This window comes from Caloenas nicobarica, chromosome 9 (assembly GCF_036013445.1).
Source record: "Caloenas nicobarica isolate bCalNic1 chromosome 9, bCalNic1.hap1, whole genome shotgun sequence".
Classification (NCBI taxonomy): domain Eukaryota; kingdom Metazoa; phylum Chordata; class Aves; order Columbiformes; family Columbidae; genus Caloenas; species Caloenas nicobarica.
This window is the reverse complement of record NC_088253.1, coordinates 16,288,554-16,311,425: the sequence shown is the minus strand read 5'-3', so window position 1 is coordinate 16,311,425 and position 22,872 is coordinate 16,288,554. Positions and strand designations below refer to the sequence as shown.

General features: G+C 57.3%; 1 protein-coding gene across 4 annotated transcripts; it reads right to left on the bottom strand.

Moving 5' to 3' along the window:
- Positions 1 to 360: 360 nt before the first annotated feature.
- KIFC3 (kinesin family member C3) lies at positions 361 to 21,063 on the bottom strand. Of its 4 annotated transcripts, none has more exons than XM_065640869.1 (21): positions 20,933 to 21,063; positions 16,067 to 16,181; positions 14,271 to 14,416; positions 12,684 to 12,831; positions 10,367 to 10,563; positions 7,960 to 8,025; positions 7,303 to 7,449; positions 6,977 to 7,216; positions 6,573 to 6,746; positions 6,301 to 6,448; positions 6,082 to 6,212; positions 5,876 to 5,987; positions 5,464 to 5,645; positions 5,280 to 5,384; positions 4,898 to 5,028; positions 4,105 to 4,228; positions 3,535 to 3,664; positions 3,194 to 3,423; positions 2,483 to 2,617; positions 2,062 to 2,170; positions 361 to 1,517 (listed from the first exon to the last, which is right to left on the bottom strand). In XM_065640869.1, the coding sequence occupies exons 2-21, from the start codon at positions 16,149 to 16,151 to the stop codon at positions 1,492 to 1,494; spliced, it is 2,766 nt and encodes a 921-aa protein (XP_065496941.1). In that variant the 5' UTR covers positions 16,152 to 16,181; positions 20,933 to 21,063; the 3' UTR covers positions 361 to 1,491. The 4 variants fall into 4 exon arrangements, with proteins under 4 accessions (XP_065496941.1, XP_065496940.1, XP_065496942.1 ...); XM_065640868.1 differs by lacking the exon at positions 20,933 to 21,063 and adding an exon at positions 17,062 to 17,132; XM_065640870.1 differs by lacking the exon at positions 20,933 to 21,063 and adding an exon at positions 17,062 to 17,132 and having other exon boundaries at positions 7,303 to 7,446.
- Between the last annotated feature and the right edge of the window lie 1,809 nt (positions 21,064 to 22,872).

The window sequence follows — 22,872 nt, the reverse complement described above, 5'->3', positions numbered from 1 at the left end:
TCTGTAAGCTCTTGAGCTGGGCACTGGTAGCTGGGAATGTAAGAGGCTGTTTCAGGTGTGTGTAATGGAGCCAGCAGCAAAGCTAAAGCTTCATCCAAATACAGTTGAGTTCCAGGAGCAAAGGGGAGCATCCTGTCCTGCTCCATGGCTCTGGTGCCTCACACAGCAAGAGGCCAAGAGGGAGCAAGACACCACAGCACTGGGGCTTACTTATGGTTTAACAACTCCATCTCCTGCTAATTAAGAGGGCCCAATAGGCTTCTGTGCTGTGTGGGAGTTGCTATGCGAGGGATGGAGGGAGTACCTGCTTCAAATGGGGCTCAAACCCACTGCAAGAAAATAACAGCAGCACAAGAGGACTGGCTTTAAGAGTTTACTTAAAATAAGTTTTGTTACAAAACAGGATTTTATTTTAATTATTAAAATACATAGAAACATCTACTCTTACAAAAGGCTAAATTTATTTTTTCCCTTCTTTTTTTCTCTCTTAAATAGAATATGCTGTGGAAGAGTGAGATGAGCAGCCTGTGGTGGGAAGGAGCCATCAGTGCATCCAGTCAGGTATTTGCAGCAGGAGGACATGTACCCATGAGTGCTCAGGGGGAAAGTCTGGTCTTCTTGAACCTGCCTCCCCCTGCCAGCCACTGTCCTGACACACAAGCCAACAGGCTATTGGGCTGGAGGTTTGGGTTTGTGGGGTTTTTTTGTTCATTTTCCATTCCAAGACCATGTAAACAGGGTATAAATATTTCAAACAATTTCATCTTGACCACACTGTGATCTCTCTTGACAACTGGTAAATAACTTTACAGTAGCTTCATTCAAGACTGATACATTCATCCTGGTGCCAGGCAAGAGAGGCAGCCGGCATGGGGCCCTGGCAGCACTGGCACCACCATGAACGGCAGCTCAGCTCATGCACGGCACCGGGTGCCTTCATGCAACAATGGGGCTTGAGGAAACCTATGGGGAAAGGAGCTGCTGGGATTTATTTTTCTGGCTTAAAATAGAGGAAGCACTGCTCTGAAAGCCAGCAGGCAGCTGCCTGCGTGTAGGCTTGTGAGAGCTGCAGCCAGGCTGGCCCAGTGGGGGTAGTGGAGATGTGTGAGGGAGCTCACCTGGCTCCAAGCCCCCCTCCAGCCAGATACGGCTACTGTTATAAAAACAAAGCTGGAGCAATGAGGGAGCACCCAGCAGCTCCCTGCTTTGCCTAAAAACATCCCTCCAGCAAAAACAAAAAGTCAGAGCTGAGCATCTGAGGGGGCAGATCCCTGCCCAGCACCACTGTCCCCCACCCAGAGCTGGGGGTTTGGCTGCTGGGAAACCCCAGCCCCGCATTGCTCATGGTGAGAGGTGCCATCACCCTCTGGTTGTGGGTCCTGGTGGCCGAGAGAATGGTACCCCAGCCTTCATGTCTGCCAGCAGCTGGCTCGCCGCAGCACTGCGAGGGGCCGGGTCTGGCCGCAGGTTTGGGGCTGGTGCTGGCACTCATCACACAGGGACTGGCCTCAGCTTCCCTGGGGGGAGACACATGTGGGTCACAGTGGGCAGGGGCACAGCCATCACAGCCCCAGCCCATGGCATTTCAGTAGGTGTTGGTACTTCAAGCATCCCATAAGCACTCCCACGAGCGGCACAGCCCGGCACCCCTGCCCGGGAAGCGGGGCCGAAGCAGAACCCTCCACCGGCTCCCGCCGCAGACACTCACCTGGCAGCCACGGCTGCCCCTAATTCAGGCTGAAATCGAAGGGGAAAGAGGTTCAGCCCTGGGGCACTGCCGCTACCCTGCAGAGTCACTTCCCCACCCTCCCTGCGCCCAGCACCCTGAGCCACTGGCAGCAGCTTAGCAATAGGGTGCTCCTGGGGAAGTACTAATCAGGCTCCCAATAGCTAATTAGACATTAGTTAATGAGATGATTGCAAATCAGCTAGCTCCTCCACGCAGGCTTTGCCTGCCAGCATCTGGCTGGGCCGAGGCTGGTGGTGGGAGACTCCTCTGATGGAGGGACCCCGGCTGGACACCTGGGGTACGGAGCCGGGCTGCGGTGCCCCAACACCCACCTGAGGTCTGGAGCTTCCTGCGGATGGAGGCGGCACGGCCGGTGAGTTGCCCCGGGCTGGGGGACGCGTGGCCCCGGCCGGGGGATGCTGTGGTCCCTGGCGAGTCACCCTGCGGGGAGATGGAGGACAGCCCCAGGGTCAGCCCCGGCCAGTCCCCAGAGAGAGGGAACAGGGCTGGGCTCACAGGCAGATCACGCCTGCCTGGGCAGCGATGAGGCTGCTGCAAAACAGGGCTTGGAAAAGCCACGGTGGCAGCAACAGCCACACATCACTGCCTGGAGACAGCCCCTGTCCTGCTAAGTGATGGTCCCCAGTGGAGGTGGCTCCAGGGGAATACCCAACAGCAAACAGCCCTGGGGACCATGCGTGGGGGCAGAACAGGAGGACTCCCTGGGGTGAAGAGGAAGGGCACCTCGCTTACCTCTAGGTGCTCCTGGCTGGGCCAGGACACCAGCTCAGCCTTGCGGGAGACGGGCCCCAGCTCCACGGAGCGAACTCTCTCGGCAAACTTCAGGGAGCACAGTGTCTCGCTGGTGTTTTTCTCAGCAGGAGAGACCTGTGGTCAGGCAGAAAGTCACCCTGCCAGCTGCCTGCACACCCCTCCAAGGACTCCCCCACCCCAGCAAACATGCTGGTGCTGGGCAGTGAGACACTATTATTAACCCACTGGTCCCAGGATAGCCTTGTCCATTTGTACCAAGGTCAGCGTCTGAGCCAGCTGGATCCCCCGTCACCAACTGCCCCGGCACAAGGGACAGCAGGGAAAAGCTGCAGCAGGTGACAGGGGCTCTGTACAGGCATGGGGGGGGGCGGGTCATAGGGCAGGGATGGAGGAGCTGCCAGAGCATAAAATCCTCCCAGCAAGAAAGGGGGATGGGGAGATGCCAACATGCAAAGACATCTTGCCCACAGGGACGGCATCCACGTGCAGGTGTGGGTGGGATCATGGACCTCCAAGTGCATTTTCTATCCCTTGGCTGTTGCAGACTAAAAGATGTCCCCATGTCCCCTGGTCTCAGCCCCACTCCTGCCTGCAGCATCCCTCCCGCCTGCCCCAGCACCGTGAGGGATCCCAGAAACCGCGCTGACCAGCCACAGGGATGCTGACGGTGACCGGCTGCCCCGTGCCTACCTGCACCATCATGAGGGTCTTGCTGTCACCGCTGAGTGAGTCCTGCAGCAGGTAGGTCAGCTTGGAGTTGCGGAAGGGCACGTGGCCCTGCCGGGAGCGCAGGGCGTAAATGACGTCCCCCAGCGCCGAGAGGGACCTGTTGATGTGCTGTGCCTCGCGGAGCCGGCTGCCCTCCGCGCCCGACCGCCCGACCCGCTCCGAGCCCGCCAGGTCCACAAGGTTCAGCTTCCCTGGGGGGACACACAGCCAAAGCCCCCGCTGGCATCAGTGCCCAGTCCCACGCACCTTGGGGATGCTGCGGCCCAGCCGCCCCGGCGAGGGACCTGTCGTGTGGCACCCACCGGTGGTGCGGAGCCCCGTGCTGCGGTCGAGGCCGCGGACAGTGACGATGAGGAGGGCGTGGGAGCGGGAGCTGTGCTCATTCAGGTTGGTGCACTCTGTCGCCCGGTTGACATGGCCGAACTCAAAGACCTGGTGGGGAGCACAGTGAGGTGGGGGGGGGTGAGGCCAGCCTGCCCCAAATCCACCACAACCCCTCCATGACATGGAGAACCCCAGGGACATAAGCCAAGCGACAGCCCCCCACAAGGTGCCTGGTCCACCAGGGTGATGACTGCTGTCAGGTCCCAGGCTGGGTGACACACTGAAGGCAGAGGGTGATGGGCAGGGCACTGCGGTGACAGCCGGCATCCTGCTAATCCCCTGGGAGCCGCCCGGGGCCCATGCTTTTATTTTTAAACCCCTGTGGCTCACCTCATAGGACAGTGACCGTCACATTGCACCCAAGGACCTATTTTGGTCTGTCGCTCCCCGGTGCTTCAGAAATACTCCCAAATCCATGGGGTCATGTATCAGACACCCCTCTCCCAATTCATCACACACCCCCTGCTCCCGCCCCCATCTCCCCACACCTTGTTGATGTCCTCCACGCTCTGCACCCTGAACTCAGTCAGCCCGGGCACGTAGAGCTGCCCGCTGCCATCGGGGCACAGCTTGATCTCCAGTTTCTCCTGTGGCTCCTTCCCCAGCAAGTCCCTGGGCAAAGGGGTACCCGTCACCATTGCCATCCCAGGGGGATGATGTGCACCAGCTCCCCCCACAGCATGGCATCCCCGCCGCGGCTCAGGGCAGCGTGCCGAGGCTGCCAGAGCAGCCCTGACCCCTGGGGATGCTGCACATCCTAATTACAGACCTCGGCTCTCCGGCTGTCCATGTGCCCGCTACCACCCAACCCAGACTACGCTCCCATCCCTGCTCCTTCTTGTCATTCCCAGTCCCCATCATCCAGACGGATGTGCTCCCACCCTCCTCCTGGCCCCTTGCTGCCTGCAGCTGGGCAGGGGAGGAAAATATTTCTCATGCTCCCAGATCCCAGTTAATGATTTCTAAATATAACATCTACGAAGGGAGGAAAGGGGGATGCTGCATCAGGGCCGAGGGGAGCGAGAGCGATGACAGGGTTGGGAGCCTGTATAAGTAATGGAACTCAAGGGAGATGCTTTAAAAGGGTGACATGCAACACCAAAAATTAAAAATAAATCCTTGCATGGCCAAATCCAGTGCCCAAGGCCCTGGGAAGAAGCTGTGAGGCCAAGGCAGGGCCAGTGGGATGGAGAGAAGAGCAGTGTGGGGTGATGCCCACCAATGCCAGCTCCCCAGCAGCATTGCTCACCCCCCCAGACAGCTTTTCCCTCCTCCCCATACCTGAGAGCCTCGTTGTAAATCTCGGCGGCGCTGACGCTGATGGCGTAGTCCCAGTCGGCTGCTTTGCTCCGCACCTCGGAGAAGAGGAGCTGTAGGGCCCGCTGGTTGATTCCAGGGTTTGCGGCTGTTCCCTGACGGATTGGGGTGAGAAATGGGAGGGGAAAAAAATTTATTCTGCTTTTTTTTTTTTTTCTTTTAAGCAGGAGCAAAGCCAGGGAGTGTTGTGGAGGGTTGCACAAACTCCTGGGCAGCAGCAGTGACCATCACTGGTGCATGCTGGGTCTGAGGTGGCCCACAGTCTGGTTTAGGGAGGGTGCTGAGACTGGGCACCATGGGATAGGAAGCCGAGGAAGACGACAGAAGCAAATCCAGGCAAAATCACCTCCATTGTGTATGTTTTTCCTGCCCCCGTCTGCCCGTAGGCGAAGATGCAGACGTTGTAGCCGTCGATGCAGGAGGTGACCAGGGCTTGAACCTCCTGAAACACCTGGGGGGGACCAGGGAGCGTCAGAAGAAGGTGGCTGTGTCCTGCCCCTCACATCAGCAGCACCGAGAGCAGCACCCACCTCCTCCTGGGACGCTTGTGGGGGGAAGACCTTATCCAGCTCGAAGGACACCTGCTTCCCCTTGTGCAGGAGGTGCAGGACGGCATCATCATCGGCATCAAAGGTCACCGCGTTGGTGGCCTCTGGTCCCTCACCGTCCTCCTTCGTGATGGGGCGGACTCGCCCAAAAACACGGATGTTTCCTTGGAAGAGGGGACGAGGGGCTCATGTTGGTCCTGGCACATTCTGCTGCCACTCCCCCGGTCACTATCAAACACCGCCTGGGCTGAACACTGCACTCCATCTTATGGGGATGTGGAGCACCCAAGCCACCCAAGATGTTGGGGTGCAGCGGGGTGATGGTCCCCTGTCCTTCCTGCGCCCCCCTGGGACATAGTCTCCCATGATGGGACCTGCCACCCTCCTCACACACCTTTCAGCCGCACTAGCTCGTTGTGACACTTCTTGCGGAGCTGTAGCTCCCGTCGGTACTTGCGCAGCAGCTCCCGGTTGGTGCTGTGCACCTCCTCAATGGCATGGCCGATCTGGGGCACGGGAAGGAGACCAGTGGTTCAGTGACACCCCAGCATCCCCACCCCACATGGTGGGGAGCCAGCGTGGGGGTCCTGAGGGTCTTACCTCAGCCCTGGCGCTCCGCAGGGTCTCCTGGAGGAGCAGGGGGAAGTCGCGGACCTGACGCTTGAGGCTGTTGTAGTCGTGGGTGAGGGTGCGCAGCGCTGGCTGCAGCGTCAACAGGTTGGTCCGGACACCTGCAGGCGTGAGGCGAGGTGAGGGGCAGATGGCATGACCCCCCGACACCAGCCAGGTGGCCCTGCAAGATCCCCACGCCCTCCTCACCTGCCAGGTTTTCATGCACTGCCTTCATCTCCACCTGGGCACGGGAAAACGCCTCTTCGATGGCGTGGTTCTTCTCCTCCTCCATCGCCTGCATCTCCTCCAGCATCTGCCCATGGGCTCGCTCCAGCTCAGCCTCGTACATCATGATCTGAGAGAGGAGCAGGGGCGTGATGCCAAGCCGGTGACCACCCATTACTGCACCACATCACCTGGTGAGCACCGCGGCGGAGCCAGGCAGGGTGATTTTTGATTTGCACCCGTTGTGCTCGGACCTGAGCTCGGAGCTGAGCCACCGTCTTTTGGGAGCTCTGCAGCTGCTGTTCCATCTCCTTCAGCACCTGCCTCTGCATCCCCACCTGCTCCTGCAGGTACTGGTTTCGGGACTGACTCTCGCACAGCGCTTGCTTCGCCTTGGCTGACTCCACCTCTACTGTCTTGATGATGTACTGGGGAGAAAAGCACCCAGAGATTGGGAATACAAGGAAGCAGCATGCAAAGGGCCTGAGGTAGAGCTGGTGTTGGCCCAGGGGCTGCTAATTTTCAAAATCATGGTGCTGCGCTGTGCTCAGGGCAGAGGGACGGGTGGCACTTGCAGGGCACCCGTTGGGCCCCGCTAGGCACCCAGCCCAGCTCCCCTTGCCTGGCCAGGGTAGACGGAGAGCCCCGTGGTGCTCACCTTTATCTGCTGGGGCTGGGACTTGAGGCTGGCGATGGTCTCCTGGCTGTCCCGCAGCCGCCGGCTGAGCCGCTCCTCCTCCTCGGCTCTCTCGGCCAGGGAGTCCTTGAGCCGCAGCTCCACCTCGGCCAAGCGGTTCGTCTTCTGCTGCACCTCCAGGTCCAGCTCCGCCAGCTTGGCCCGTGTCTCCTCTGCCTCCCGCTGCAGCTGGGACAGCCGCTCCTGCAGCCCGGCGTTCTCCTGGCCCCGAAACAGCACAGCAAAGGCTGTGTCACCCATGGGTACCTGTCACCCTGCTGCTACCGCTGCCGCCACCGGCAACTCACCTGGAGGTGGACGCAGTCCCGGCAGGGTGCCTGCTGCTGCTGCCGCAGCTCCCGCAGCTCCCCCTCGCACGCCTTCATCTCCTGCCGCAAGCGCTCGTTCTCGGCCGCCAGCAGGTCCCGGTGCTTCTCCGCGTCCGTGCCGCCCTGCTGACGGCAGGGGATGGCAGCCTGCTGCCCCCCAGGGACCCCTGCCTGCTGCACCCTGGGGACCCCCCCAGCCTACCGTGTCAGAGAGGCCCCACTGTGCCCAGGAACCCCCCAGTCTGCTGTATTGGGGATCCCTCAGTCTGCTGTGTCAGGGACCCCCTAATCTGTATCAGGGAGCCCTCACTGTGCCCAGGGAGCCCCCCTGGTGCTGCCCCTGAGAAGCCCCAGCCCCTAAAGGGGCTCTCACTTCCCACCACAGGGTGCTGGTGCCGCGGAGCCTTTGCCGGCTGCACCCCAGGGCCAGTGGTCATGACACTACATTGCACAGAAAATCCCCCAAACCTTTGTCCCTCCACATCTCTCTTTTGGCTCGCAGGGTTTGAACTGTGGCCCTGTGGAGGTTTTAATCCTTCTACGCCCCCTCCACATGCCCCCTTCCTCCTTGGGGACCCACAGCTCCGGTGTCCCTTGAGGCAAGGGTGGCTCAGCCCAAGCCCGGTGGCAGCTCACCAGCTCCGAGCGCAGCCGGCTGATCTCCTGCGCCTGCTCCAGCAGCTTCGCCTTCAGAGTTTCAACCTGTCAACACAGGCGAGGTTAACCAGGAGGCACCTCAGCAGCTTTCGGAGGAGACCCCACGGTGCCACCCCAGCCACAAACGTCCAGTCTGGCTTGCACCTTCATTACACCTTAATCTTCCACCTCGCTCTGAGCGCCTGATTCATACGAGCTGATTAAAACAAGCGTTAATGAAAGGCTTGCTTTGACCTTGTTCGACCACGGGTATAATTTGTCCATGTTGAGCACCAGCAGAAACCATTATTAAAAAAAAACATAGCATCATCTTTGGAGAAGGAAAAAACCAAACCTATCCATAATTGTGTTTAAAGAGCCAGAAGTACCTCATCCTGCCCTTGCAACACAGCTTGGCTTTGCCTTCTATGTTTTTCTTTCTAGGAAATCTATTTTGGGAGAAAGAGGGAGCAGGAACTCTTCAAGAAGTCCATTAGTCCGAGTCTGAATGAAGGATGCTCCCCAGCCACCCCATTCAGGCATCTACCCACTCCACAGGGACCAGGCTGCCCTCCCTGCAAAACCAGGTGGATTTTGTAAATCCTCCAATTTTTTTTGTGCAGGGATCAGTGAGAGTGTCCCCAAACCACCACAGTTATTCAAATTAACATCAGCAGCAAGTGCTTGGCAAAGCCAGTGGTCTCATAGGTTGTGTTTTTATTGGGTTTGCCCATCTGCTGCATGCCTCATCCCCATGCCCAAAAACGGATGGCTGCTGCGTGAGCATCTCCATCTCCCCAAAACTAACCCTGGAGAGAGCCAGACCCAGCTGTGAGCTCCACTGCCATCCCCCAGATCCCAGCCTGGCTCGCGGTTTCCCTGCCCCTGAAGCCGCTGCGCCGCCAAACCCCTCACCCGGACACGGCAGCCTATTGCCCCATCCCAATAACCGGCTTTCTCTAAGCAACCGGGCTGCTGCGGACCATAATTTCGGAAGTGCTGATTAATACCAAATGCAGATGTGCTGACATGGTGCTGTAATTAACGACAATAAGTTATTAAGCCACACCCGCATGGAGACAGCAGCGCGGCGGCGGCACCTCCTGTGTGCCCTGCGCACTCGGGGGGCACGGCCGGGGGTTCCCCAGTTAAGCTCCATGTGCTTACAGCGATGGGCTGGGCGAGGTGGCTGGTCCCTGCCAGAGTTGGGAACCTGCCCGCCTCGAAATGGGGCTCCTCCGCCCCGGCCGGGGGGCTGAGCGCGCACCGAGTGTGCACTGAGTGCACCAGCCTCGTGCTTAAATGGGAAAATCCCATTTCCATGTTCAGTAAGGAAGATTAAGATACTTTTAAAAGGCATTTTTAAAAGAGGGGAGGGACCAAGAAGACAGAGTCAAGGCATGTTACAGGGAAGTCACTACCCCAACCGGCCAATGCACATGCCACAGCCTGCCCACCGCTGCCTGTGCCAGCGGCACCCGAAAATGCCGGACCGCCTCCAGCCCCTACCTGCCCAGGCATCCCTGGCCGCATCCTGCTCTCCAGAGGTGACAGGGACTCCTTGGCAGCCGGATCCGGCTGAAGCCGTGGCCCTGCCATCCCCGAGCTTGGGAAGCTTGGGTCGGTGCTTGGCTCCGGCCGGCGCTGGCTGCGCTCGCTGCCGAACCGACCGGCGCAGGGCCGGATCCTGCCGACACTCACGCTTGTGTCACACAGACTATGCCAACCAAATGCGGGACAATTACCTCCACCTTTTTGACACCCGTGGAACAAGCAGAACCTGACTGTAACAGCTTCCACAACAGCCACATGCAAATCCCTTTATGAGCACCTGGAATTTCAATCTCACTGGGACGACCCAGGTTCCTTGTGCTGAGGATGTGGCTGCACCAGCACAGGAGATGGGTTTTGGGGGTTTCTGGTCATGGCAGCCAAAACACTCTCCGCTTTGGTGGACAACTCTGTGCTTTCACGTTCACTTTCCACCTTCTGACTCTTGAAAGTCACTAAAATGAACCTGCTGAGCTTATCCTGCTGTGGCAGCCCTGTGCTGGGAGGATGGACAATTGCTGCCGGGCTCCAACCCCAGTGCCCAAAGCCCTCCCAGCCAAGTCGCATCCACGTGCCCTTGCCAGCATTATCGTGGTGTCACTGTAACATCAACTGGGGGCTGTGAGCACCCCCACAGAGGCACGGCTGAAGCTGGTGGGATGGCCACCGTGCTCAGGAGCACCTGGCTGCCAGATCAAACCTATGCACCCGAGCAGAGAAGATGCTCCATGATGGAGGTGCTACACTCCTTCTAAGCACGCCCCTCGCTAACCGCAAGCCACGGCGCTCCAGCCAAGCCACAGCCTGAAGCTGGAGACCCTGCTAGACCCCCTCATGTTCCGCTGTCCCCCCGTACCTGGCCTTGCAGCTGGAGAGAGCGGGAGAGCTCGTTGTTCTCCCGGGCAGCGAGCTTCTCCTGCAGCCCCAGCAGCTCCTCCTGCAGCCGCAGCTTCTCCTCCTGCAGATGTGCCATGGAGGCCATCACCTTCTGGATCACCGGGAAGGGCCGGGCCACCGGCAGGCTAGTACGTTTCCCAGTGCAGAGCCTCCCTCCTGCAGTGGGAGCAAAGACGCAGCTGGTCAGGATCCAGCCGCCTCGCTGTGGAACGGGATGGCAGCCATGGCAGAAGTCCTCAGGGGCTGTGGTGGAGATGGGGCTGTGGGACTTGCAGAAGGCCCTCAGGAAGAAGTGGTGTGCGGGGAGGCCCATCCTGAGCACCACGGTGCCAACTGTGGCTGGCCGGGCCACAGGGTCTGGCTGGATGAGCCCCCAGGCTGGGGGCGGCAGCTGACGGGATCCGCCGATGCCAGCAGAGCATCCCAGGCTGTAACGCGGAGCGCCTGCCCGCGCCACCGCGCCGTGACCCAGCCCCATCACACACCGAGATGCTGCTGCCTCACTCAGATAACAACTGCCTTCAGAACAGCGCTCTGATTCATCCCAACATCCTTTTTTCTGAATGAGCAGGTGCCGGTCGAAAGCAGTACATGATCGTGTTATTAAAGACTGCATCATTACACACAAATATAATGGAAACCAAATTAAAATTACATAGGTACCCTGAATGGCCATATTGCCTAATCCTTGTGCGTTCAGCTTTCTAACTTCCTATTATTATTTTAAACATGGTTTTCTGCTTGTTAATAGAGCCACCAGTGCTGACAGAAGCCAACCTCGCCATACATCAGAGCCTACCAAATGAATCCCTAAATAAGTTGGTTGTTCCCAAGAAGAAATGAGCTGGCCTGACTCATTCCCAGCGTGGGGATGAGGCACCGTGGCGGGCGAACCGGCGGCCAGGATCCCGGCTGCCCGGCGCCCTTCCCTGCCTGCCGTGGATTTCATCGGCTGCCACCAGAAACCTCAGGTTTTAAAGGCAGGAGGTGATGCTGGGAATTGCTTCGTTGCCTGCCCACAGATGCTGCCTGCTTTATGGGAAACATCCTGAATACAAGAGACAACTTCTTTTGGTCTGTGAATCAGGCTTTCTACCTTTAAAAGGAATTTAAAAGCCAGCAGAGTAAGCAAAAAACGAAATGCTGAGACCAACCCACAGCTCTGCTGTTGACTGCGTGCCATGGGACTTATCCGGCAATGTCTGCAGAAGTGATGGCCAGGTTTTGTCTTCCTGCCTTGGGCTGAATACCCTGAAACAGCGTCAAGAGGCACCAGCTTTTCTTTCTTTCCACGCCAAAAGCTCAGCCCAGCTCAGGCAGGGGACTGTGATGTCCCCTTTAAACCCAACACACACAAAACCCACCCCAGAACTTCTAAAACTGACACACCAGCTCTCACTCCCTGGGGAGCGTGCAGGGATAAAACAGGATTACAGGAGGCACCAGGGCTCCTGCAGAAACACCGCGTGTCTGCACACATCACCCACACTAATCCCGGGCTGAAGACAGAGTTGGGTTCAAAGCCATGGCACCGGCTGCAAGTCAAGCTGCCAGGCAGGGGTGATCCCACATGGATAATGTGCTCGTCCTTGCTCTAAAACCTTCTTCCTGCAAGAGCATCCTTGGGAGAGGAGGTGCCAGCTAGACCTGAGTTAAATCTACCGCTGGGCAGACGTGGCGATGTGGGGTCTGAGCACGGCAGGCACAGCGCACTGACCCTCCTGTTTTCCAAATTCCTTTGAAACTCATTTGGAAAGGCAGGTGTTTCCACGGCTCTGCCCCGTTACCATTGCCATGCAGAATCCTTCCGGCATCCCTGCCCCTTCCCACCAGCTGCCCCACACTGGGAGCTGCTCAGGGACGCAGCCAGGGACCATGGTGACGCAGCTCCCAGGACGCGTCCCAAAAAGCCCAGGATATTTGGTCCTGATAGAGAAAGTGGGGAAACCAGGGGGATTCAGTCGCTCTGGCGAAGTCATGCATGTTGCAAGCATTTCCACAAATGTTACATTTTCCTTAAGAGGGAGGAGAGAGTGGTGGGTTTGCTGGCACTCACCTGCTCTGTTCACCCAATTAAATAATTTATCAGTTGCCTGGCATCACCCAACAGCTGGTTCGTGTTTCATCTCTACCAAGACCCGATCCCCGCCCAGTGAGCACAGCCACATGCCCACGTGCACCCAAAAGAGGAGAGGTCTGACTGGCACCCGCTGGCAGGTACCGGGTGCTCATCCCTCCTCCCGAGCACCCGCTGCCGCGTCCCGGCTGCCCCTTACCTGCCTTCTCCAGGTTCATGGTGGAGGCTGCTGGCACTGGTGTGGCAGCTGCCCGCTCGCGGGGGGACGTCAGCGGCTCCTCCGTGGCCGGTGTCGGGGCCGCGTGCCGGTTCTCCTCCCGCCGCTCGCCCGCCGTGTCCCGCAGGGCCTGTGTCCACCAGAAGAAACAGGAGGGAGAGCTGAGATGCAGCGACCGTGCACATTGTGGTGGACACGGTGCTGGCAGCTGGCACGTCCCCAGGCTGGGCAGGAGGAGCTAGCGGGGAGCAGGTCACAGAGGGCAGCAGGACCCAGGGAAACCCTCCCCGCGAGGGATTTCGGTGTCAGGAAGCTGCCACGATGAACTTATTGTGGTGCTTTTAGCTCTCCCCATGAACAATTCCTTCCCTCTGCTTGGTCATGCAGTTATATTGAATATTATCTATTTTTCTCTTTATGGCCTTAAAAAAACAGACTCTGGCTTGCACGTGGGGCTGAATGGGAAGTCACTCACTGGTGAGCTGTGGCTCAGGTAATGCCATGCTCTGTGAGATGAAGCAGACCTCTGCAGAAAACAGAGAAGAAATCTGGAAGGAGGGAAAGGAATATAGAAAAAGTCCCAATTTTCTTCATCTATGGTATCTATCACTGGCTTGCAGGGGGAAAAAAAAACCCAAACAAACAACAAAACCAAACCAAAACAACAGCAACAACAACAACAAAAAAACAACACACACAAAAAACCCTGCTTTTTTTTTTGATTTTTTAAAATCACCATTTAAAAAAGTGCTATGGCATAGATGCTTTTGGAAATCTGAGCTGCTGATCAGCCCAGCTCAGAGAATCGCTCCCTGCCCCGCTCCAAAGTGCCTTTTCTTACTTCTGTCTTATATTGAAGCCTGTGGCATCGTCCCGCGGGCCAGCGATGCCAGGGAAATGTGTCTCACCCTGGCAGAGAGCTGACTACTTGGTACATGCCAAATATTTCTGAGAAGAATTTGGAAGGAGGCGGTGGCAGCATCCTCCCGGAGAAGCCGTGTGTCTGCGGTGTCTACATTTGAGACTCCGGGAGGGTTTTGCCAGAGGGAATTCATCAAGGTTGGTGTGAGATAAGAAGATGTTTTCCTTCTTTCAAAGGAGGGGAATTTAAATAATTTGCCCGAAGCCCAGAATGAACTGGTGCCAGTAACACCAGAACATGGTGTCCTGACACTGTCCCTGGCCATGGTAGCCTTCCTCCTCCTCCATCCCGCTGGCAAACACCATCTCACAGTGCTGCGTTTTCTTATCACACTTCTGCCTTGAGCTCTCCTGCCTACATGACCCAGAAGTGACCCAGAAAATATTATTCTGGGCTGTTCCCTGGCATTTTTTGATGCCTTGCAACTTTCCCTCCCCACCCAGGCAGCACCTCTGCTCGAGGCACGCAGTGCTGGGGTCGAGGTGGAAACTGGCTGCAGTGACGGGGGCGACCCACCAGCTCCCACCAAGGGACCCCAGAATCAGAGAATACCAGGTTGGATGGGACCGGCAGGGTGCAGGGCATCCTTCCCACCACCCCAAAAACACCCTCCCGACCCGAGCCGCGGACGGCTCAGTGTTCCTCACCTGGACAGCCCGGCAGAGCCCGTGGGGGTTGGCAGCGTCCGGCCAGCTCACGCCGAGGATTTTACGGTGAACCAGCGCAGGCAGCAGAGGAACGTGGGGAGAAGCGCCTACTCTGCTCCCGGTGATGAGCGTGTCCTGCCCGTGGCCTGAGACAGCGAAAAGCGTCACCAGATCAACCTGAGACCCCAGGATGGATGCAGCCTTCGGCCTCGCTCAGCAAACCCACCTCCTCCTCCTCCTCCTCCCTGCTGCCGCCACTGCACCGGTGTGGCGGAGACGGTGCATGAGTTTTATTAAAAATGTTTATTATGTTAATTAGAAAAATTAGCCCTTCGGGGGGCGGAGACTGGTTGCCAACAACTAGTAATGAGAATTCCGGGTGTAGCATCCGTCTGTCCTCTGCAAGACCAGATTCATCCCCACACTGAGGACATCCTGCCCCTGCTCCTCACCAAGCCGCTCCACTGCCCACGATCCTTCTCAGAAAAGCTGCCAAAGCCGCCTTGCATCACCAAAACCGGACAGACGGACCCTACCGGTGTCACCTCCCTCCACTGCCCCCAAATGTTTCCTTTATTTGTCATGCAGCCAAACTTGAAAGCAGTCAGGGCAGCAGTTTTGAGCTGCATGGAAGGAAAACAGCATCTCGATGAGCTTTTCCCTGTGGCTGTGTCCTCCTCTGCTACAGGAAAAGCAGCTAGCGAGGGCTACGTCCCAATGGGACCTGCTTGGGGACCCTGTGATCCCTCCCCATCCACCCGCCACAAGCACTGCCACCACCACGGGCAGCCAAATGACTTCTCTGGCAGGCAGGAAAAATATCAACCCACAAATAAAACCCCACTAAAGCAGTTTTTTCCCCTAAAATCATCTGGAGGCACTTGGGCCAGAGGCAGAAGCAGCATCTGGAGGGAGATGTGCCCTGACAAAGTCAGTCCATCGCTCTGGACTTCTTCCCAGCCTGTAATTAGCCATAACATTTTGCGTGCACCATGAAAATCCAGTGTTTCCAAAGTGCTGGCAGATGCCCGGATAAAAGGCAATGAGTTCCCCATCCTGGCACGAGCAGCAGCAGCCGCCGGGCAGAGGAAGCAGTGAAAAACCCCGTTTTCGCAGGCTTTGATGCCGACCAGCGTTTGGCTGGGCTGGCCTGAATGCCAGGGAAGAAGCAGCACCTGGATAAGCAGCTGCCAGCACACAGGAATGGTGAACCCTGAAACCCACAGCAAAAAAAGCCCAAATAGGGGGGCGTTCGGCCTCCCCTTTTGCTGAAACCCATCTGGCACCACTGGCAAGGGAGATGGGAAGGGCTGGTTCCTGACAAACAGCTGCAGGTTGGGGCAAGCAGCTGCCTGCCCGCCTGCAAAACAGCTCAGCCGCTGCAGAGAAAAACTCTCGATTAAACTCACCTACAGGGTCTGTGGAGCAGGGAGAGATAAGAAGCCCTTCCAAGGAACCGGGCCGGGGAGAAGCGAGGGCCCCACATCTTCCCTGCCATGCATAACGCTCCATTTTCTTTCTTACATGTTAAATTTTAACCCTTCTCCCTAAGCTTTCCACCCCGAAGGGCCAGGAGGGAGATGGAAGCAGCCCGCTCTGCTCACCCTCCTGGCTGCCTGCTGCTCCCTGCCTGCTTCTGAGTCTCTGTTTCTCAAATCCTGAGCTTCACCCAGAAAGAAATGTGAAAAATGCAGGCTGGCCTGTTCCCAGCCTCTCCTTCCCCAAGCGTGAGCAAGGGTGTGAGCACAGCAAGCTGAGCCCCAAGGGAAAAGGACGAGCCACTGTGCCGTACTCACCGTCCAGGGGAAGGTCCTTAGTCTTCCAGGTGGCTCTTGCGGAGGGCACAGATCCCAGATCCCAGGTCTTGCGGGATGTGATCATGGCACAGCAGTCCCGAGCGCAACGACACCTCTGCAGAGAAGCGCAAGGACAGACATTTCAGCCCACCTCGGTGTCCAGCTGCAAAAGCCCAGGGGACTGTGCCGGAGCAAACCACGACGGCAACACCGTCCTCGACACCCGAATCCCGTGGAAAGTTGCATCAATCCCGATTTCAGTTCTGAGGTCGGGGCACCGAGCGCCCCGGGCTCCCTCCGTGCTCCCGGCGGATGTGACATAAACCGTGTCTGTAATTAATTTACTCATTCCTGAAGCCTTTCCAGGCTCCTCCTAACTGCGAGTTCGGGGTTATTTATTTATTAAGTCCCGGACCGCGGGCAGCCCGGGGCAGCGCCCTGCTCGGGCCGGGCAGCCCCGCAGCCCCCGCCCGCTGCCCGGAGCCCGGCGGGCCCCGCCGTGCGGCGCCGGCACCGGGGGTGCCTCGGCGGGAGAAGGGCCAGCGGAGTCCCGGGTGCCGCCCCGCCCGCCGCGGGGGCTCTTGTGCTCCCAGCCGGCGGCTGCGGTGGCGCCGGCGGCCCCGAGGGGACGGCTCCGGGCGAGCGGGGCGGATCCGGTCCCGTGTCCCGCTCCTGGTGCCGGTCTCGGCGCGCAGGAGGCGCGACCCCGCCCCGCGCCCCCCCGGTGCCGGTGCCGGTGCCGGTGCGCAGAGGCCCGGTAACGCCCCGCCCCGCGCCCCGCCGGTGCCGCTGCGGGTCCCGGTGCCGATCCCGGTGCCGGTTCCGATCCCAGCGGCGCCGCCCGCTGCAGGCTAACGGGGAACCGTGCTCTCGCCGCCGCGCCGGGTGCTCCGAGCCGGGCGCCCCTCAGACAAAGGGAGTCCTGGTCCAGTCCGGTCCAGCCCTGCTCCCCCCACCCCCGGTGCTGCCGGTACCGCCCCCGCGGGACCACTCACCGGGCGCGGGGCAGTGGCAGCGGCGGGGCAGCCGGCGCCAGCCCCGGCCCCATGCCCATCCCCGCCCTCCCGGGCACTTCGGTAACGGAAACGCTGAGCTCCGCCCCGCTCTCGTTGCCATGGAAACCCCCCGACGGGCGGCGGAGGCGGAGCTCGCCCCCCACCCCCGCACCGGGCGGCGGCGGCCCCGGCGGGCAGGGGGCTCCGGGGTGGGGAAAGCGGCCCCGGCCGGGCCCCGGGGAGCTCCCGGTGCGGCGCCGGTGCACTCCCAGCCCCTTTCGCCGGAGCCCTGGGGAGCTCAGGGGAGCCCAGGGGAGCCCAAGGCAGCCCTGGTCCTTCCTAGGGCATCCCGGCCCCCTCGTGCTCCCCTGACCCCCCTTTGTCAGAGCCCTGGGGGGCTCCCAGTTTGTCCGTGGTGCTGCGGATGTGTCCCAGGTACCTCCGGTGTGTCCCTGATCCTTCCCACCCCGGTGCTCTTTGGGGACCTGCGGTGTACCCCCATCCCGCCCATGCACCCCTCTCAGCATGGCTTATTGGGGAGCTCCTGCCCTTCTCCTCCGACACCAAACCCCAGCATGCCTGCAGTGCTCTTCCCCGGGGGACAATGGGAACAGGGCAACAGGGCCACCAGCATCAACAAGAAGGCCACCACGGTGCCGGTGACCCATATGCTGAGGACCAGAGGTGACAAACTGTGCCCTCACCCTCCACCATGTCCCCGCCGCACCCATGCCAACCGGCACCCCAGGCTCACTGGGGCCTCGGGGACCCAGATTTCACCTGGAAAGCAACCTGTTTGTAACCCTCAGGCATGAAGAAAACAGCACAACGTGCCCCAAGATCTCTCCAAAGGCCCTGGTGTCAGAAAAGCAATAAAAGGTTCTGCTTTAAATATGATTTATACGCATTTTTAGGGTGTGATTTATATCTACATGTCTGTATTGCATATACAATAATTACGTTAATGGCTGGTTTGTGTGACACAAGTTACTCATGACTTGTTCATGGGAATTAACCGGCAGTACTGGATATTTCCCACAACAAAACTTCACTTGGCATCCATGGCGGCGGCGGGCGCCCCGTGCTGATGGCTCACGTCCGCATGCCTGACATCGGGCTGACCCGTGGGGTACACGGGTCCTGGGGGACTTGGGGTTGAAGGGGTGATGATCCCTTGGGAGATGCAGGTTTGGTGCCAGTCCTGCAGGGCTGGGAAGGAGAAGGCTTTGCTCGCAGGTGGGGTGTGCTCCCCCCAGGCCAGGGGCCCTTCACCTCCCACCGCAGTCACAGGCTTTTGCTCACTCTGGCCAGGTTTGGAGCAGAATTTGGATTGGATTTGTCCTTTCATCTTGACATCTCCCTCTTGGGCATCCTCAGAGACCCCCCAGGACAGGCTGCCCCATCCCATGCCATGAGCCAGCCCCATGGATGGGGGGTGATGGGGTGTCACTAGAGGGGGACACAACAAGCTGCTCCAGCCACTCACCCCAGGGAAAGAGGGCTGGGAAGGGTCACCTCCATGTCCCCACGCCATCCGCCCCTAGCACAGCACCTCGTCCCTGAGAAGCAAATGCCGTCCCAGCAGCTGCCTCCCCCCGCAGCCAGCCCGGCAGAAAAAACAGCAAAAACCTCCCAGCCTCTGCAAAGCAGCACCTCCCATTTGCTTCAGCCGAGCTTTATTGGCATTCCCAGCACGGAGCCCTCAGTGTGGATGGTTATGTGTGTGTGCGCCTATGCACACACGTATATATATGCCCATAGAGGCCCTAAGCAGTTGTCCTGAATTGCATAAATATCCTACTAATAGTATCTGGGCAGCTTCTTCGTCTGGTTTGGTGATAGTATTGACACACATAAAGTTACTTTCTGCTTTCTGATAGCAACTGTAATGCCATATCATCTGACTTAATTTATGAGCTGTAAGGGTAAAATAAATGTTTATGTAAATGACTTTAACTGGTAAGTAATTTCCTTGCTTTTGAATGCTTCAGGTTTTTAATGGCATTGCAATTATGCAATGCACGTAAGTTGTATCAATTACATCAAATAAGTCTAAATTAACCAGGCATATGTGTGAATTTCCCATTTAGAAAAATAACTTCATGAATAAAGATGGAGCAAAATTTGAGATGAGGGGTTTGTGCCAACAGTCATATACAAATAATCACTTGTGAGAATTAAACCCCCCCTCCCCGAACCGTGGAGCTGATTTTCAGCAGCCCCAGCACACCAGGGACAGGATCCCCAGGGATCCAGAATTGGGGTTATTTAGGGCTGGATGCATGGATACACACTGGTGGCCAGGCTCCATGTCCCTTGGCCGCAATGCTATTTAGCTCAAGGGAGTGCTGTAAATCCCAGGGGATGCCCACTTGCTGCTGGACGGGTCGGGGGGCTGCAGGCAGCGGGTACCCTGCTCCTACCCCGCCTCTCTGCAGGGATTCACCTGCACTGGCTGGGATTATCTCAGCCTGGTTTTCCTTTTCTTGGCTGTCACGTCTCCATGACCTGAGCAAGCACCGGCTGACGACATCGCTGAAGGTATTTTTAGAAACGCCGCTTTGCAGGCAGGCAGAGAAACGGCAGCGAGCGGCGGGGCTGGCTGCCCGCGGCACCCTCCTGCCAGCACCCAGCAGGTAGCGGGAAGGCTCGATAGATCGAACACCATCAGCGCTAAAACACGGTGGCCCTCCGCGGGGCACACTGCCGGGGGACAGTGACTTCGGCACGGCTTTAGGTCTTTGCTTTTAGCCCAGCCTTTTCCATAGCCAAAAAGCGATGTTGTCAATTCAGGCAGGTTAATTCGCCTGTTACTTGGACGAAGGGAAGCTCCAGCAATCAAAACACATAGCTGAGCGGGGCCTTTTGCATTAGGCATTTGTTACTCTCCAAGCAAATGTTTAACCTACATCTGTAAAACGGCTAAAAAATCCCCCAAATCTCAGCAAAAATTTAGTTCCCCTTCCCCTCCCTTCGAGCCATCCGATAACCTAGTCCAGGAATGCAGGTGGGAGCATACCTGAAGCCTCTTGTGTTGGGATGCTCTCTGTAGAAAATTCTCACCAGAAGCACCAGACATCGTGAGAACGTGTCCCCAGAGCACAATTAATTATAACCCAGCTCACTATTCTAATTTTGCTCCTCCTTGAGGAGCTGAGGGGATTTCTCGGCATTGCTGAGGCACGGTTTGCCAAGCCGACATGAAACGCTTACCAAAGCAGGAACAAACCCCCTGCATTCCTACATTTCACACAAAGACAGGAGTTTTAATTAAGTCTTAGCATGCTCCTGAGAAATTTAATACTCATTTTAAAGTTCACCAACTGAATTAATTTAACCTGGAGGCTCCGATCCTTCCGATAGGGTTGTGTTGAGCTGGGTGGAGAGCAGGACCTGGCGAGGGGTGTTGCAAGGATCGCTGCCTAAATCCAACACACTGGGATGCTGCCGACCTCGGCAGCAGCTTTGGATGGTGGCAGGGGCTCCGCAGCTGCTCGGCTCAGCCCCTCTAGCCAAACCCCACAGCTGGTTAGGCCGGGTTTGGGCTGCTGGGGTGGGAGGCAGCTGCCCAGGGCAGCGTGGGGCTGGTCCAGAACTGAGGAGCTGGCCGGTCCGGCTGGGAGCTGCTGCACCCCACGGCTCAGCTCTGCCTGTGTCCCTCCCATGCAAATCTCCTTTGTATAGAGGAAATGATAAAAGTGACATCTTTTTCAAAGAAAAACTCTACTCTGCATGCAGTCAGGGGAGTACAGTGCCTGATATAGCAGCCATCAGATGGGATGCTCTTCCATCCCTCCGGATTTTCTACCTTGGACTGTGTTGCAGAGTTATCTAACCCAAGCCTCAGCCTCCATGTGTCCCTTTTACCTACCTTTTCTCTTCATCATATTTTTCAGCTGGCTTCAGGTACCACTTGGCTTTCATGCTCCTGCCTCCCCTGAGCAAAGCACAGCCGGGACCCCCCTGCAGCATGCCAGCTGCTGGGGAGCTGGGAGCTGCTCCACGGGAGGACAGCAGCTCACCTGCTAAGGCATTAATGTTTCATGGCATTAACCAATACGGGCTCCTGCTTATAAAGCACTTCTTAGAAACAAGGCTAAGAATAAACACGAGGTGTGCCGGCCAAGGCTAAAACTGCCTGGTTGGCTGGGGGATGCCCATGCTGGCTTGAGCGGACCCAGCAAGGGAGCAGCTTGATATCAAGTAAATTCCATCCAGGACCTTTTATACAGCATGCAAAAATTAAAGCTGTATTGGAAAGATCGTTGCATCCCAAGCAGGAGGTCTTGGAGCTCCTGGTCTGGCAGGAGACCACCTTGCTTATGGGGCATCCTTGGGACTTTCTGCTCAGGACCTCGGGTGCTTTCTGCAATTATTTTTAATTAAAACCATCTATGAAGATAGAAGCTGCAGATGGGTCATTGGAATTTTTTTTTCAGAGTTTTGCTACTTCTGCTGCTCGTTTTCTCCTTGAAGGCAAGCCCTCATGGTGCCACCGAGCCCCTTACCCTGGCTGGGTGACACCAGTGACAGGGTGTGCAAAGGCAGGCACAGGCACAAGTGATAGGAGTGATCTTCTTTAAAAAAATACATCCTGTTCTCAGCAAAACCGTTTATTTTTAGTACCCCCCAAAGTGTGCTTGACTTTGGAGAAGAAATGAAGTAAAAGCGGTAATTCTGAATAATTTAGGGAATAGAGTTTTGGAGCTGATGCCACCAGCTGTGCTGTGTCAGGGGGGCTGGAGGAATGCAGGGCTCACTAATAATACCCAGCTCGTTTAGGCATGGGCACAGGTAAATCAGTAAGAGCCTCTCCAGGGAAGAGGGAAATACCCCTGTGATCCTAAAGTAAACGCACCAGTTAAAGGAAATCCATGAGACAGGCTTAGTTGCATCCCGATCGCAACAGAAAAGCTGCACCTAACAAAGAGAGGAATATGCAAACGAGGTGGGATATTCTCCGATGGAGTTAAATAGCCTTCCCACTAACCGGCTTTGACTGCTCAATATCAAGCTGTCTGCGAAATCCCACTGTGAGTCCAGCCCAACATGGGTCCTCGGTGCACTCTGGGTCACCTACAGATTTCCACGTATCCCAGGGATGTCCAGCGGGCACGGTCCAGCTGCTCCGCTTGTCCCATCGTGTCTCAACACCAGCATGTACAGGGTGCTGTACCACCACTGTTCAGCAGCTTTGACACCAAAAGCCCTCCAGCGGGACAGAAACATTACCCTCCCATGCATTATTGACACCCGTTATATATAATGGATGTCCCTACGTTTGCCCGGGCGATGCAGCAGCGGTGCCTGCGCCAGCACCCGGGTGGGCACCAGCAGAGCCCCTTGGCCACAGCCCAGGGACCCAGGACCCCCTTTCCATCCCACCCCACTTTTCCCCAGCACTGTGGGGATGCTCCCACCGCCTCCATGCACTGCTGGGTGATGTCTTCCCTGCTATCTTCCCTGAGCTGCAGCATGCCAGCCCACCCCGTACTATTGCAGCTTCCCACTTAACAAGGAAAAAGGCTGAGGTCTTTCTGGTTGAACTTACTGAAACGTATTTCATGGTGATTTAATTATTGTGGACTTAACTGGGACCGAAGCTCAATTAATAGGAAGAGTTGCCAAAGAGATCTTTGAATCTATCTGCCAAAATTTTAAAGGGAAAACTATTTTTTCCTCTTAAAACTTAATACACAAATAGATGCACGACTACCACAAAAACTCACGCTCTTTCAACATGAAAGCATAATTTTTTGTTCCTGTGTTGGTGCTTCAAAGACATCATTCTGTCTGCAGCAGACTATAGAA

Excerpts from the sequence above, each read along its gene's own strand:
- KIFC3 (XM_065640869.1), bottom strand. The coding sequence starts at position 16,151 with ATGATCACATCCCGCAAGACCTGGGATCTGGGATCTGTGCCCTCCGCA. Across the intron at positions 2,171-2,482 it reads CCAGCCAGGAGCACCTAGAG|GGTGACTCGCCAGGGACCAC; the intron begins GTAAGCGAGGTG and ends ATCTCCCCGCAG. Across the intron at positions 1,518-2,061 it reads CAGGAAGCTCCAGACCTCAG|GGAAGCTGAGGCCAGTCCCT; the intron begins GTGGGTGTTGGG and ends GTCTCCCCCCAG.